Below are 13958 nucleotides of genomic sequence, written 5' to 3'. Positions count from 1 at the left end.
CTCAAGTGATGCTGTGCCCTAGCTCGGAGAAAATTAGAAGTCGAACCTTTGAGCCTTTATTTGATTTTGAGAAGAGATGGGGCTCATTTGCTCATTATTATCATTTCAGTTAACTGATTGATTTTCTCCATGATCAATGTAAATTTTTTTGATATATCTTTTTTTCTTGTTGGCGGTTTGATGTTTATTTTTAGAAGCTTTTTGTATGATGCATGGCTCTGGGGTTGTACCTCCAATGGGTTCTTTTTTCCCCCTCACTTTTCTTGCTTAGTAGGGTTATTTTTTTATTCACACAATTTTCAATCCTTAAGATATTTTCATCTTTTATGAGGCATTGTAAGTGTTGTTACTTCGATGTACATGTGCTATTTTTGAATAATAATAATAAAAAAAGATTTGAAAAGTTCTCAGTATCTGAATTAATCTATCTTTTTGAACCATCCAGCTCCCTCTAATCCATTGCATCTCCAGAGGTCTAGTAGCAGCTGTTCCCCACCCCTACAACGTTTTTATAAATGAACTTTCATAATCAACTCTTCTAATTACATACAGATGACTGCATTGAAACCACTTTTGCATAAATCATAACCCCACATTATGTTGTTAGTATTGTTGTAACATAGAATTTTCACACTGACTTTATGAGCATAGTAATTTTGTCCATAATTAATTACTCAAATTCATCCAGGTATTCTTCAGTGTCTTTTGCATATGACATATGAGGTCCTTGTTTTCTGGAAGTATACCTATTTAAACATTCACTGTTCTCATTTCCTGGTTTATCAAATAGATGATTTGAATTTTCTTGTTCCATGTTAATGTAATATCAGCACTAATGAGAGGGTCTGAACCAATTTATTGGATTCTTCTATGAATTTGCATGTTAATCCACTCAATCTTTTTTATAATTTCACAGCATGCTAAAATAGAATGCCATTTTGCAAGAAGAAAACTACAAAAATTACTGTATGTCAGGAGTTTTCTATTTACAGAGTTTTCCATTCAGTGTAACCAGATACTTCACCCCATTTTTCAGCTCCTGTCTGAACTTCCTCTGCGTCAGTCCATAGATGCAAGTGTTGGTGCAGGAACTGAGTAGTTGCATCATGAATCCCGTTTGCTGGTTGATGTATATGGGGTTGCTGTAATACTTGTCCTGGTAATTGTAGTTGTTCATTTGCCATTTTAAGGAATGAACAAAATATGGCAGCCAGAGCAGGATGAAGTTGCCAGATAGAGTGAAGAGTAAAATCATAGACTTCTTACGGTTGTCAGTCTCAGAATCATGATTGTCCATGTTATTCATGAGTGCTTTACGGATTTTATTGGACCTTATGATATGTTTGACAGTAAAGGCATTGAACAAAAGGATGAAAATGATTGGTATGAAAGGGTTTAAAATACTGTCAAACCACTCAATCGCAACCCACAGTGGCGAGGTATGATAGGCAAGAGTTTCAATGCAAAAATAAGGGATGTTGTTAATATAATATTTGGGTTCATACATAAAGTAGTAAGGGATGCTCCTTAAACAAGCCAGTGCACATGCAGATATTATAACCACTCTTGCTGTCCTCTGGGTACAGTACCTTGGTCTGAGATTTTGACAAGAAATGGCTACATAACGATCAAAAGTAAAAGCGACCGTGAACCAAACAGAGCAATCGAGGGCTGCATGTTTAACGACAAGTTTCATGGCGCAGACCGGAGTGATGAACAAAATGTTTATCGGCAAATAAATGTTGTTAATTCGCTTCAGTATGACTTCGGAGATCACTACCATTAGATCCGCCACTGCCATGGCAACCAAATAGCGAGTAATACATTTGGAGAGTCCACAATTTCCCCGGCACAGGATTATGATCGCCACCAGATTAACTGCAACAGAAAGGAAAGGAAATAATCACCAGACTTTGCAAATAAAACAATGCAAGGATATATACAGATAGGAATTAAAAACTAAGTCACCAGTAAGTGTGTTTTAAAGTCTATGAAGGAGAGTGGTTGGTGCAGAAACAAGAATGGTTCAGAGAAATTGAAATAAAACAATTAATTCAACATGCTGAAGTGTATATGCTCTTTTTCTCTAACTGTAGATTTAAATTTTTTTGTTCAATTGTTTTTTCATTTTTCTAACTGCCTGATTATTGCATTGACGTGATACAACATTCTGTCTTTTTTTTACAGCTGTGTGGAGCAACCATTGCTCTGAGCTGGAAATTTTTACATGGTCTGAAAACCCCACTGCAGTTTAGATTCTCTTTTTTTCGTAAGATGCCCGTAAAACTAACGCAAACCACAACTCACAACACAAGTAAATGATGACAGGCACAACGTTTGTAAAATGTTTTGACTGGAAGGTGTCAGTGTTTAGCGGGCAGCTGGTTTATTAACAATGAGGTACTGAGTTCCATTCTGTGTTTGATGTTACAATTTGTAACAGTGCTGCAACTGGAAACACTGACAATGTAAATATTGAAATATTAAAATATTTAACCAAATAACCATGTTTCAAAGTAACAGTTGTGCTTCATCTTTTTTTAGAAAATCTATAGCTTACATTCATGAACACAATTAAATACAGGGTGTTGCACAATTATATTAACATAGATTTCAAAATTATGTTAATGACATACAAAAGAACATTTCAGCTGCATGGCAATGAAAGCAATGTGTGTGGGACCATTTCGGTTACTGTGAGGCTGCAAAACAGTGACAAGATGATCTCATTTATATTTATCTATCCATGAGCCCTGATCTCACAAGATCTATTCCTTAGTTTGTGGTTTAAAAAAATAATTTCAGCCATCTTGTTTTTTGCAGTGTCCCATTACTAAGAAATGTTAACTCTGTTTCTGTTTCTACTGGTGGTGCCTAACCTTCTGAGTGGTTCTGATGTATTGTTTTTACTTCTTTCTGCCTGTGCTAATTCACTTATATCCTTGGTATTGCAGTCAAGTAATCAAAAATAAATAAACATAGCATGAGAAGGAAGAGAAACATTTCCAGGACATTCACAAAAATGTTCACTTTGACTGGTTCCTTTCCCTTACCTGTAATGCCAACTGCTGCTAGAATGGGGTAGTAGATGCTTTCAAACACAAAGATAACTGGATAGCCCATGTTATGTGTCAAGATGAGTTGCCCATCCACCACCGTTGAATGTTGTCTGTCTAGATACATGAATGAGACCTTTCTTATACATAAAGGAATTGCCTGTTGGGACTCTCTGATAGTGTAATTTGTTTGTTAAATTTAATTACACAATCAGACTTAATCAAACAAAGCCAGAAACTGATTTGTGGGCTATTTAAAATTTTTTTTCAGGTTTTCTTTAGTAAACAATTTTTCCAAATAAAATCCCACAAGGCTGCTGTCAATAAGAAGCTTATTGTTGGCACTTTGATTTGCAGATGCTCACTACAATAATAATCTTCATACAGCTGATGTTTTTCTAAAGGATGGTGATCTTTTCAAAGATAACCCAGAATCTGAACTCAACATGTTGGTGGGAAGACTGCATGTGAGGTAGATCTTCCTTGAATGTATATACAGCATTGCTAATTTTTATTTTAAAATGCATCCTCTCTGCCTTCTTAATTTGCTTTTTAATTTCAATTTCAAGGAGGAACAGAAGCCCCAGATCCCTCTTCACCAGGTTCAAGAACAGTTATTACCCTGAATCAGCATGGATAATTTCCCTCACATGAACTCTGAATGGATTCCACAATCTTTAGACTCACTTTCAAGGATCGTACAACTCATGTTCTCAGTATGTTCTCTATAGTTTTGTTTCATCCTTCTTTCCCCATTCCTCTACATCTGTGATTGTCCAGTTGTAACAATTCCCACTCCTTCACATTTAATTTCAATGAACTTTCACTATCACCTCTTTGAACACTTCTTGTTGCATTTTATTCAATTGACTGCTCTCACTCCATGCTTGCAAAATCAAATGTCCACCTACTAACTGTGACATCAGTCCAATTTAGTACTTTCATGTTGGTCTATTTTATGATTCAGTGTTCATAACTAATTACTCCAAATAATCCAGCTATTCTGCAGTGTTCTATTTCATACAATTGATATGAAATACTGCTCATGTACTAAAAGTATACCAATTTATTCATTCTCTGTATCAGTTTCTCGTGCATACAAAACATTTTGTTCCAGATTCATTGGGTTTCTTCAGTCAATGCTAATTAATTTTGAATAACTGATCAGATTTCTGAACCAGTCCATGGATTTGTTGTGATAGATTTGGCGATAAGAATGTTCAACCATAATTTACATTGCAGGAACAGATTCTGATTGTTTGATATGATATATTGCCATTCACAGATCATGCTTTACCTTGGTTTCTCTTGGCAGTACATTTTGATTTTATTTCCATATTTAAATTTGATGTTGATTGGCTAGAGGAATTTTTATGGGTGAAGTGAACAGAAGGTTCGTGTCAGATGATTTTGGTGGTGTTGCTCACTCAGACAGCAATAAGGTGTTTACAGTTGATTGTCTCGGGATTGCGGTTTGTCCATTGCTTTATAAATTCTGGATTGAATGGTGACTGTGTGGGTTCACACTGGGTGCTCCAGTTTCCTCTCACATTCCAAAGATGTACAGGTTAGTGGGTTAATTAGTCACATGGACAGCACTGCTCACTGGGCTGGAAAGGCCTGTTACTGTGCTGTATCACTACCAATCTCTAAGTGTAAGAATCTCTAAAAATAAGAACAATATATTTCATAGCTATTTATTTGCTTCAGAATACAACAGGACTCAAATAATTGCCAATAATTTTCACCTGATTTAATGTACTATTTTACTTTTTTGAGTGTCCTAAAAGAACTGTTACAAAATTACACACAAAATGCTGGTGGAACACAGCAGGCCAGGCAGCATCTATAGGGAGAAGCACTGTCGACGTTTTGGGCCAAGACCCTTCGTCAGGACTAACTGAAAGGAAAGATAGTAAGAGATTTGAAAGTAAGTGGGGGAGGTGAAAATGCGAAATCATAGGAGAAGACCGGAGGGGGTGGGGTGAAGCTGAGAGCCAGAGAGGTGATTGGCAAAAGGGAAACAGAGCTGGAGAAGGGAAAGGATTATGGGACGGGAGGCCTAGGGAAAAAGAAAGAGGGAGGGGAGCACCAGAGGGAGATGGAGAACAGGCAGAGTGATGGGCAGAAAGAGAGAAAAAAAGGAGGGGCAAAAAAACCAAATATATCAGGGATGGAGTAAGAAGGGGAGGAGGGGCATTAACGGAAGTTAGAGAAGTCAATGTTCATGCCAGCAGGTTGGAGCTCTTCAGAGTTTTGGATCATTGGGCTCTTTTCCATGGAACGTGGGACCTGTACAGGAGTGCAATTTGCACCTGAACTGCAGGGGGACTAATGTCATAGCGGGAAGGTTCACTAGTCTGCACATATGGGGTGGAGGAGGGGAATGGGATTTAAACTAGAAAGGCAGGATGTTGGGATCCTGAGTGCCAGAACAGAAAGTGACGAGGTTGTGGAGACAGACATTGTTAAGATCTCAGACAAAGACAGGAATCAAAAGGTTGATCATGGTGTGACAAATGTTCTAACCTGTATATATTTCAATGCAAAAAAGATTGTAGGAAAGGCAGTTGGACTTAGGGCATGGATCAACACATGGAATTATGATATAACCATTAGTGTGACTTGGTTGCAGGAAGGGCAGGACTGGCAGCTCAGTATTCCGGGGTTTCGTTGTTTTAGACATGACAGAGCATGAGGGATTAAAGGGGGTGTGCTGGCATTACCAGTCAGGGAATATGTGATGGTAGTGCTCCATCAGGACAGATTGGAGAACTCATCTAGATGGAACTGAGGAATAAGAAAGGTATGGCTATGCTAACAGTCTGTGGGATTTAGAGAAAAAAATGGAGTGAGATTGCAGATTGTTGCAAGAACCATTATGTCATTATAGTAGGTGATTTTGGGCTCCCATACTGTAAAAGGTCTAGATGGGATACGGTTTGTCATATGTGTTCAGGAAGGTTTCCTTTATTAGTACGCAGAAGTTCCAATGAGAGAATATGTGATACTTGATTTGGTACTAGAGAATGAGACAAGTTTGGCAGAAGTTTGTGCAGGGGAACACTTTGCATCTAGTGATAATAATGTCATTAGTTTCTAAGTAACTATGGAAAAAGGTAGGCCTGGATCTACCCTGAGATTGTAAATGGGAGAATGTTTAATTTTGGTGGTACCCGAAAGGATCTGGTAAGTGTGAATATGGACAGGCTGTTTACTGGCAAAGGTGTACTTGGTAAGTGGGAAGCCTTCAAAAGTGAAATTTTTGAGAGTACGAAGTTTGTATGTGCCGGTCAGAATAAAAGGTAAAGGTGACAGGTTGCAAGAACTTTGGTTTCCAAGAGATATTGAGGCTGTGGTTAGGAAAATAAAAGTGTATAGCAGATATAGACACATAGTAACAAGTGCCTACACGGAAGATGTAAATAAGGTTGATAGACTACAGAGAAAATTTAGCAGGATGTTGGCAGTACTGGAGTACCTGAGTTATAAGGACTAATTGAACAGGTTAGGGCTTTATTTCTTGGAACATAGCACACTGAGGGGAGATTTGATAGAGGTGTACAAAATTATGAGGGGTATAGATAAGGTAGCTGTAAGTAGGCTTTTTCCACAGAGGTTGAGTGGGATTACAACTCAACCTCAATCATGGATTAAGGATGAAAGGTGAAAAGTTTTCGGGAAACATGAGGGGAAACTTCTTCACTCAGAGGATCATGAGTGTATAGAGTGAGTTAACAATGCAAGTGATGTATGGAACCTCGATTTCAATGTTTAAAAGAAACTTGGATAGGTACATTGATGGTATTGAGGGCAATTGTCCTGGTGCAGGTCAATGGGAGTAGCAGTTTAAATGGTTCGGCATGGACCAGATGGACTGAAAGGCTTGCTTCTGTGCTGTATTTTTCTATGACTCTATGATGAGAAGGCAGAACATACTCGGGCTGAATGGCCTAATTGTGCTCCTATGTCTTACGGTCTTTTAAAACTGGTTATGTGTATCTTATTATTCTGTGTTAATGTAATATCAAAATCAATTAGATTGACTGAACCAATTCACTGGATTCTCCTACCAATCTGTGTAATTATCTCCCAGTATGCTGAAGTAAAAAAAGAAAAAAAACACCTTTATTTGTCACATGTACATCGAGACCAATAGTGAAATGGGTCATTTTGCGTCAACAACCAACCCATTTCGAGGATGTTGCTGGGGGAAGCCCGTAAGTGTCACCATGATTCTGGTGCTAACATAGCATGGTCACTAACCTTAGACATACATCTCAGAATGTGGGGGAGGAAACCAGAACACCCGGAGGAAACCCACATGCTCATGGGGTGAGCAGACAAATTCCTTTCAGATAACGGTGGAAATTGAACCCTGAGTGCTGGCATTTGTGCTAATCACTATGCTACAGTGCTGCCCTGAAATAATCTGCAATATTTGGTACAGCTTTATGTCAGTTGTTTTCTATTTACAGAGTTTCCCATTCAGTGTGACCAGATACTTCACCCCATTTTCCAGCTCCTGTCTGAACTTCCTCTGCGTCAGTCCATAGGTGCAAGTGTTGGTGCAGGAACTGAGTAGGTGCAAAATGTACCCTGATTGTTGGTTGATGTATATGGGATTACTGTAGTACTTATCTGTGTAACTGTAGTTTTTAATTTGCCGTTTTAAGGAATGTACAAAACATGGTGTTCAGAGGAAAATGAAGTTGCCAGATAGAGTAAACAGCAAAATCATCGACTTCTTACGGTTCTGTCATGGTTCCGGTTGGTTGTTCCCCTTTAATGCTTCTTTCTCCCTGATTATGCCTTAATTTCAGTCATCAGATCTCCAGTTGCTGCTAGTTTACTCAATTACAGTACACCTAGTTTTCATCAGAGACGGAAATAAATAGGATGGCGTCACTATCACAAGTTGCCAGTTTGTTGGTCTATTCCCATGTGATAACTTCGTTTCTCGACTGTTTAGAACCGTTTGTTCCAAGTTCAGCTCCAGTTTCAAGATATTCCATGAAAATCCCATCTCCGTGTCAAGACTCCATATCAGAGCTCGGTGTCAAGATTCCTCGCGTTAAACCAGTTCTTTTTTATCCGGATATAAGTTACAACCTGTTGAAGAGAAAGAAGGAATTTAACCCAGTGAAAAAAGCCTTATGGGAAAAGGGTTATAAATTTACAATGCGTCATCCAGCAACACTGATAATTTTTTGGAGGGAATTTTTTTTTTCCGATTATCGAAAAGCGGAGGAGTTTGTACAAGAACTTCCATCTATTCGCTAATTACACATAGAGGCTTCCAAACGTAATGGATTAAAGATGAAGATAGACCCAAGGAACAGAAGTGATGGACATTTATGGATATTATAGAAGAGAAAAGCAAAATTTTAGAAATACTAAATGAGAATAGTTTTTTTTTCCTCTTCTTATACATATACTTTTTTATGTTGCGGGGGGGCTGGGAGGCTGTGGATCGGTTACTGCGGGATTCACGTGTGTAATCATGGCGGTTGCCATGACCCGTACAGCAGAGGGGGGTAATGTTGTGTTTTTTTCCCACAACATTAGTAGGGGGGTATTTTGGTTTTTTTTTCTTTATATTTTAATTTTTTTCTATCTTTTTGCCTGGATGATTGGTGGGGACACACATAGCAACATGGAGATTTTCATAAAGATTTCCCAGGATACCACGAAAGTGGAAAGATTAGGTATTATTATAGATCGGAGTAATATAATTTAAAAAAAATAATGACTAATCTACTAAATTTTTTAAGTTTTAATGTTAATGAGCTGAATGGGCCAGTAACAAGAAAAAGAATTTTAACATATATTAAAAAAAAAGAGAACTCCGTGGGGCATGTGGGGATCTTCCAACATCCAGGCATTCCCTTTTTTTTTCTTTCTTATTTTTTTTTAATAGGGATGTTAGGGGGGAGGGGTTAAGGGGAGGGGGCTGGGTAACACTTTTTTTTCATACACATTTATTCTGTAACTATTTGAAAACAATAAAAAAAGTTTTAAAAAAAAAGATTCCTCCCGTTTGGGGTTCAACGTTCAGATCTGCGCCAGCATCCCCAACTCATTCTCCATGCCTGTGTCCTGCACTTGGGTTCTCATCATTCGTTCCGTGCAACAGAACAAACTGGCCATAATGAACCCAGCAGACATGTATCCCCTGCAACAAGCCCTCGCCAGCCAGGGCTCCCTACTGGGCCTGCACGATCAGCTGCTCCGGGATGTCATGGAGAACCTCCGCTCCCTGTCAGTGAACAGGTCGATCGAGTATCCGCCTATCTTACCCTGTCGACTCCGGGAACTCTGTCTGACCAGCCCAAACAGCCTGTAGTGGCGACGCCCGATGCGTTAACAACACGTCCGCTAAGAGAACCGCACGTACCTGAACCGGCACCCTACGCCAGAGATCTGGGGAAGTGTCGGGCTTTTCTCCTGCAATGCTCCTTGAGCAGCCATCCGCGTACGCCACGGACAGATCGAAAATAGCTTACATTATGGGGTTGTTGAGAGGAAATGCCTTAGCGTGGCCCACCGCGATTTGGGACAATCAGCCAGAGACCTGCTCTTCCTTCCCTCACCTTCATCTCAGAAATAAGGAAGATTTTTGACTATCGCGTCCGCGGTAAAGATGCCGTTAAGCGTGTACTCACCCCCCGTCGAGGCTCACACAGTGTTGCCGAATACTCCGTGGAGTTCCGGACACTAGCGGCCGACTCGGGCTGGAATGATGAGGCTCTCCAGGAAGTATTCCAGCAAGGCCTCTGTGACAAGGACGAGTTGGCGGCTAGGGATGACTCTAACAGCCTGGATTTAGTGATCTCCCTAGACACCAGGCTGGACAACCGAGAACGTCTGAGAGAGAGAACCGGTCGTCCTATTCCTCTGGCCACCCCACGGCACGCTTTACCATCTACTCCCAGCCCTAACCTCTCTCTCCTCCTCCCGTTCCTAGAATAGCACCCGGCCCGGCCGTTTCCACCACCCTGGGAGAGGAACCAACGCAGCTGGACGGAGCCGTCTTTCTCCCACAGAGCGACTCCGGAGCTTCAGAGCCGGGGATTGTATCTATTGCGGTCACTCTGGCCATTTTCGTGCTACCTGTTCCCTTCGGCCAAAAGGGAGGGCTCACCAGTAGAAAGGGGGACCCTGGTGAGAGACAACATTCCCTTCTGTCCCCTAGTCCCGGATGCAGATCCAAGCTACTGGAAACTACAACCAACAGTCCCTGTCCTTGTCTGCCTTGATAGATTCTGGTGCTGAGAGGAATCTCTTGGATGAAGACATAGCTGCCCAGGCTGGAATTCCTCGAGAGCCGTTGAGTACCCCTCTGGAAGCCCGGGCACTGGACGGAAGACTTCTTGCCCGAGTCACTCACGGTACTCCACCACTGTCTTTGATCATCTCTGGGAACCATCGGGAGCAGGTAAAATTTAACCTAATTTCCTCTCCTCAAGTTCCGATAGTACTCGGGTACCCCTGGTTAAGCCGCCATAATCCTTACATTGATTGGTCCATCGGGAAGATCGTCAGCTGGAGTCCGTTTTGTCACGCCACCTGTCTACAGTCGGCCCTTTCCCCTGTAAGAACCACCACGACCTCATCTGCCGTTGAACCCCCGACTTGTCCAGGGTTCCAGCGGAATACCACGATCTGGGACAAGTGTTTAGTAAACAACGCACCCTTTCCCTGCCTCCACACCGACCATACAATTGTGCTATCGACATTCTCCCCGGAGCTCCTCTACCCACCAGTCGGCTGTATAATTTGTCCCAGCCAGAGAGAGAAGCAATGGAGGCATCAGTGAATCTCTCGCGGTGGGCGTTATCCGATTCTCATCCTCCCCGGTGGGCGCAGGGTTCTTCTTTGTGGGGAAGAAGGATGGTTCTTTCCGTCCCTGCATCGACTGCCGAGGCCCAAATCATATAACCATGAAGAACAAGTACCCACTGCCTCTTAAGTTCTGCGTTCGAACCGCTTTACGGAGCCACCATCTTCTCGAAGTTGGCCCTACGAAGCGCCTGCCATTTGGTCCGAATAAGGGAGGGGGACGAGTGGAAGACGTCATTCAATACCCATTTAGGCCACTTCGAGTATTTGGTCATGCCTTTTGGCCTCACCAATGCCCCCGCAGCTTTTCAAGCATTGATTACCGATGTACTAAGAGACTTTATTAACCGCTTTGTGTTTTTCTACCTGGATGACACCCTGATCTTTCCCAGCAGTCCTCAGCACATGTGCATCACGTCGTCAAGTCCTGCAGAGGCTGGGGGGAGAATAAATTATTCGTAAAGGCGGAGAAATGCGAATTCCACGTCCCCTCGGTCAGTTTCCTAGGTTATATCACCGAGAAGGGACAGGTGAGAGCTGATGCCGAGAAGATCCGGGCTGTGGAGGAGTGGCCCAAACCCACGGACCGCAAGCAACTCCAACGGTTCCTGGGGTTTGCGAACTTCTGTCGCCGGTTCATCAGAAACTACAGTCAGGTGGCGGCTCGCCTTACCCGACTCACCTCAGCTGCCACCCCTTTCCTTTGGAACTCTGAGGCGGACTCAGCATTCGCGGATCTGAAGAGGCGTTTCATGTCTACTCCCGTTCTGATTCAACCGGACCCCTCCTGTCAGCTCATTGTGGAGGTTGACGCCTCCCACTCCGGGGTGGGAGCGGTACTGTCCCAACGTTCGGGCCCGGATCAGAAACTACATCCCTGTACCTTCTCTCGCCGACCGTCTCCAGCTGAACGAAACTACGACGAGGGGAACCGGGAGCTACTAGCGGCCAAACTGGCGTTGGAAGAATGGAGGCACTGGTTAGAGGGGGCGGAACACCCGTTCATCGTCGGGGTAGACCATAAGAACCTTGAATATATTCAGACCGCCCAACGCCTGAATTCCCGCCAGGCTCGTTGGACATTATTTTTTTGGCTGGTTCAGGTTCACCTTCACCGATCGTCCGGGGTCCAAGAACGGGAAGACTGATGCTCTCTCCCGCCAATACGTTTCCGAGGAGGACCTTCCCAACCCCGAGACCATCCTTCCACCATCCTGTATAGTGGCTGTCCTCACCTGGGAGATCGAGTCCAGAGTTAGTGGCCCAACGGACTCAACCTGACCCAGGCATCGGACCTCCCAATCGCCTCTTTGTACCCGATTCTGTTCGATCGCAGGTTCTCCAGTGGGGGCACACTTCTCGTTTCGCCTGCCATCCCGGTATCAATCGGACTCTGACCCTCCTGAAGAGACATTTCTGGTGGCCCTGCATGGATGCTGACACCCGTCCTATGTCTCTGCATGTTCCGTCTGCGCCCGTGGAAAAGCCTCCCATCGGCCTCCTGCGGGATTACTTCGTCCCCTACTCTCCCTGGTCGTCCCTGGTCCCACATCGCTCTATATTTCGTCACCGGTCTACCCCTTTCACAAGGAAACACTGCCAGACTCACTGTGGTGGACCGTTTCTCCCAGTCGGTGCATTTTGTAGCCCTCCCTAAATTACCTTCCGCGCAGGAGACCGCAGACTTTCTCGTCACCCACGTTTTCCGACTTCACGGAATCCCTTTGGATATTGTCTCCGACCGGGGACCTCGATTCATTTCACAAGTTTGGAGATCCTTTTGTCGAGCCCTTGGTGCCTCGGTTAGCCTGTCCTCCGGGTTTCACCCACAGACGAACGGGCAAACGGAGCGCGTCAACCAGGAGTTGGAGGCGGCGTTACGTTGTATGACAGCCAACCTGGAGCAACCATCTCGCATGGGTAGAATACGCCCACAACTCTCTGGTCAGCACCGCTACCGGAAAATCTCCATTTCAATGCTCTCTTGGGTATCAACCCCCACTGTTTCCCGCCCAGGAAGAGGAGATTGCGGTGCCGTCAGTCCAGGCCCATATACACAGGTGCCGGAAGATCTGGGAAGACACACGCACGGCTCTGCTTTGCTCAGCCAAACGTAACCGAAAAATTGCCGACCGCCATCTTACCCCTGCTCCTGAGTATCGACCTGGGCAGATGGTGTGGCTCTCGTCCAGAGACATTCCTCTCAAGAACGAGCCCAAGAAACTCGCCCCCTCCCCCGCTTCCCGGGACCCTTCAAGGTTGAGAGCATTATCAATCCCACGGCAGTGCGGCTCAAACTCCCTACGTCAATGCAGATCCATCCTACATTTCACGTCTCCCAGTTAAAACCGGTTTCTGTCAGCCCCTTGTGCCCTTCGACCGAACCCCCTCCACCCCCCGATCATCGAAGCGTACATCCCGCGTACACCGCCTGGCGGTTATTGGATGCCTGCCGTCGGGGCAGGGGTCTCTATGGCCCGGAAGAACGTTCCTGGATTCCCCGCTCCTTCATCCTGGACCCTTCACTCATCTGGGATTTCCATCGGAACCAGCCAGATAAGCCTGGGGGGTTCCCATTGAGGGAGGGGTACAGTCATGGTTCTGGTTGGCTGTTCCCCTTTAAAGTTTCTTTCCCCCTGATTATGCCCTAATTTCAGTTATTAGATCTCCATTTGCTGCTAGTTTACTCAATTACAGTACACCTGGTTTTCATCAGAGACTGTGAAATAAGTACGATGGCGTCACTATCACAGGTTGTCAGTTTGTTGGTCTATTCCCGTGTGATAACTTCGTTTCTCAACTGCTTAGAACCGTTTGTTCCAAGTTCAGCTGTACTTTCAAGATATTCCATGAGAACCCCATCCTCGTGTCAGAACTAGGTGTCAAGATTCCTCCTGTTTGCTGTTCAACATTCACATCTGCGCCAGCATCTCCAACTCAATCTCCGTGCCTGAGTCCTGCACTTATGTTCTCCTCATTCGCTCCGTGCAACAGATTCTCGCTCTCGGGATCATTGCGATTATTGCCACTCCCCCCTTGCACCCTCCGGATTTCATTGGG

General features: G+C 43.8%; 1 protein-coding gene across 1 annotated transcript; it reads right to left on the bottom strand.

Annotated features, from left to right (window-relative positions):
• Positions 1 to 982: 982 nt before the first annotated feature.
• Positions 983 to 3123, bottom strand: LOC140729309 (probable G-protein coupled receptor 139). The gene is made up of 2 exons (XM_073048966.1): positions 3054 to 3123; positions 983 to 1878 (listed from the first exon to the last, which is right to left on the bottom strand). The coding sequence occupies exons 1-2, from the start codon at positions 3121 to 3123 to the stop codon at positions 983 to 985; spliced, it is 966 nt and encodes a 321-aa protein (XP_072905067.1).
• Positions 3124 to 13958: the final 10835 nt, after the last annotated feature.

The sequence above is a fragment of the Hemitrygon akajei genome, chromosome 1, assembly GCF_048418815.1.
Source record: "Hemitrygon akajei chromosome 1, sHemAka1.3, whole genome shotgun sequence".
Classification (NCBI taxonomy): Eukaryota; Metazoa; Chordata; class Chondrichthyes; order Myliobatiformes; family Dasyatidae; genus Hemitrygon; species Hemitrygon akajei.
The sequence above is the reverse complement of the archived record's forward strand: the minus strand, read 5'-3'. Positions and strand labels throughout refer to the sequence as shown.

What these genes read in the sequence shown, in the direction of transcription:
- LOC140729309 (XM_073048966.1), bottom strand. Translation starts at nt 3,123, where the DNA reads ATGGGCTATCCAGTTATCTTTGTGTTTGAAAGCATCTACTACCCCATT. An exon ending in AGCAGCAGTTGGCATTACAG is followed by an intron (nt 1,879 to 3,053) that starts GTAAGGGAAAGG and finishes TTTCTGTTGCAG; the next exon opens with TTAATCTGGTGGCGATCATA.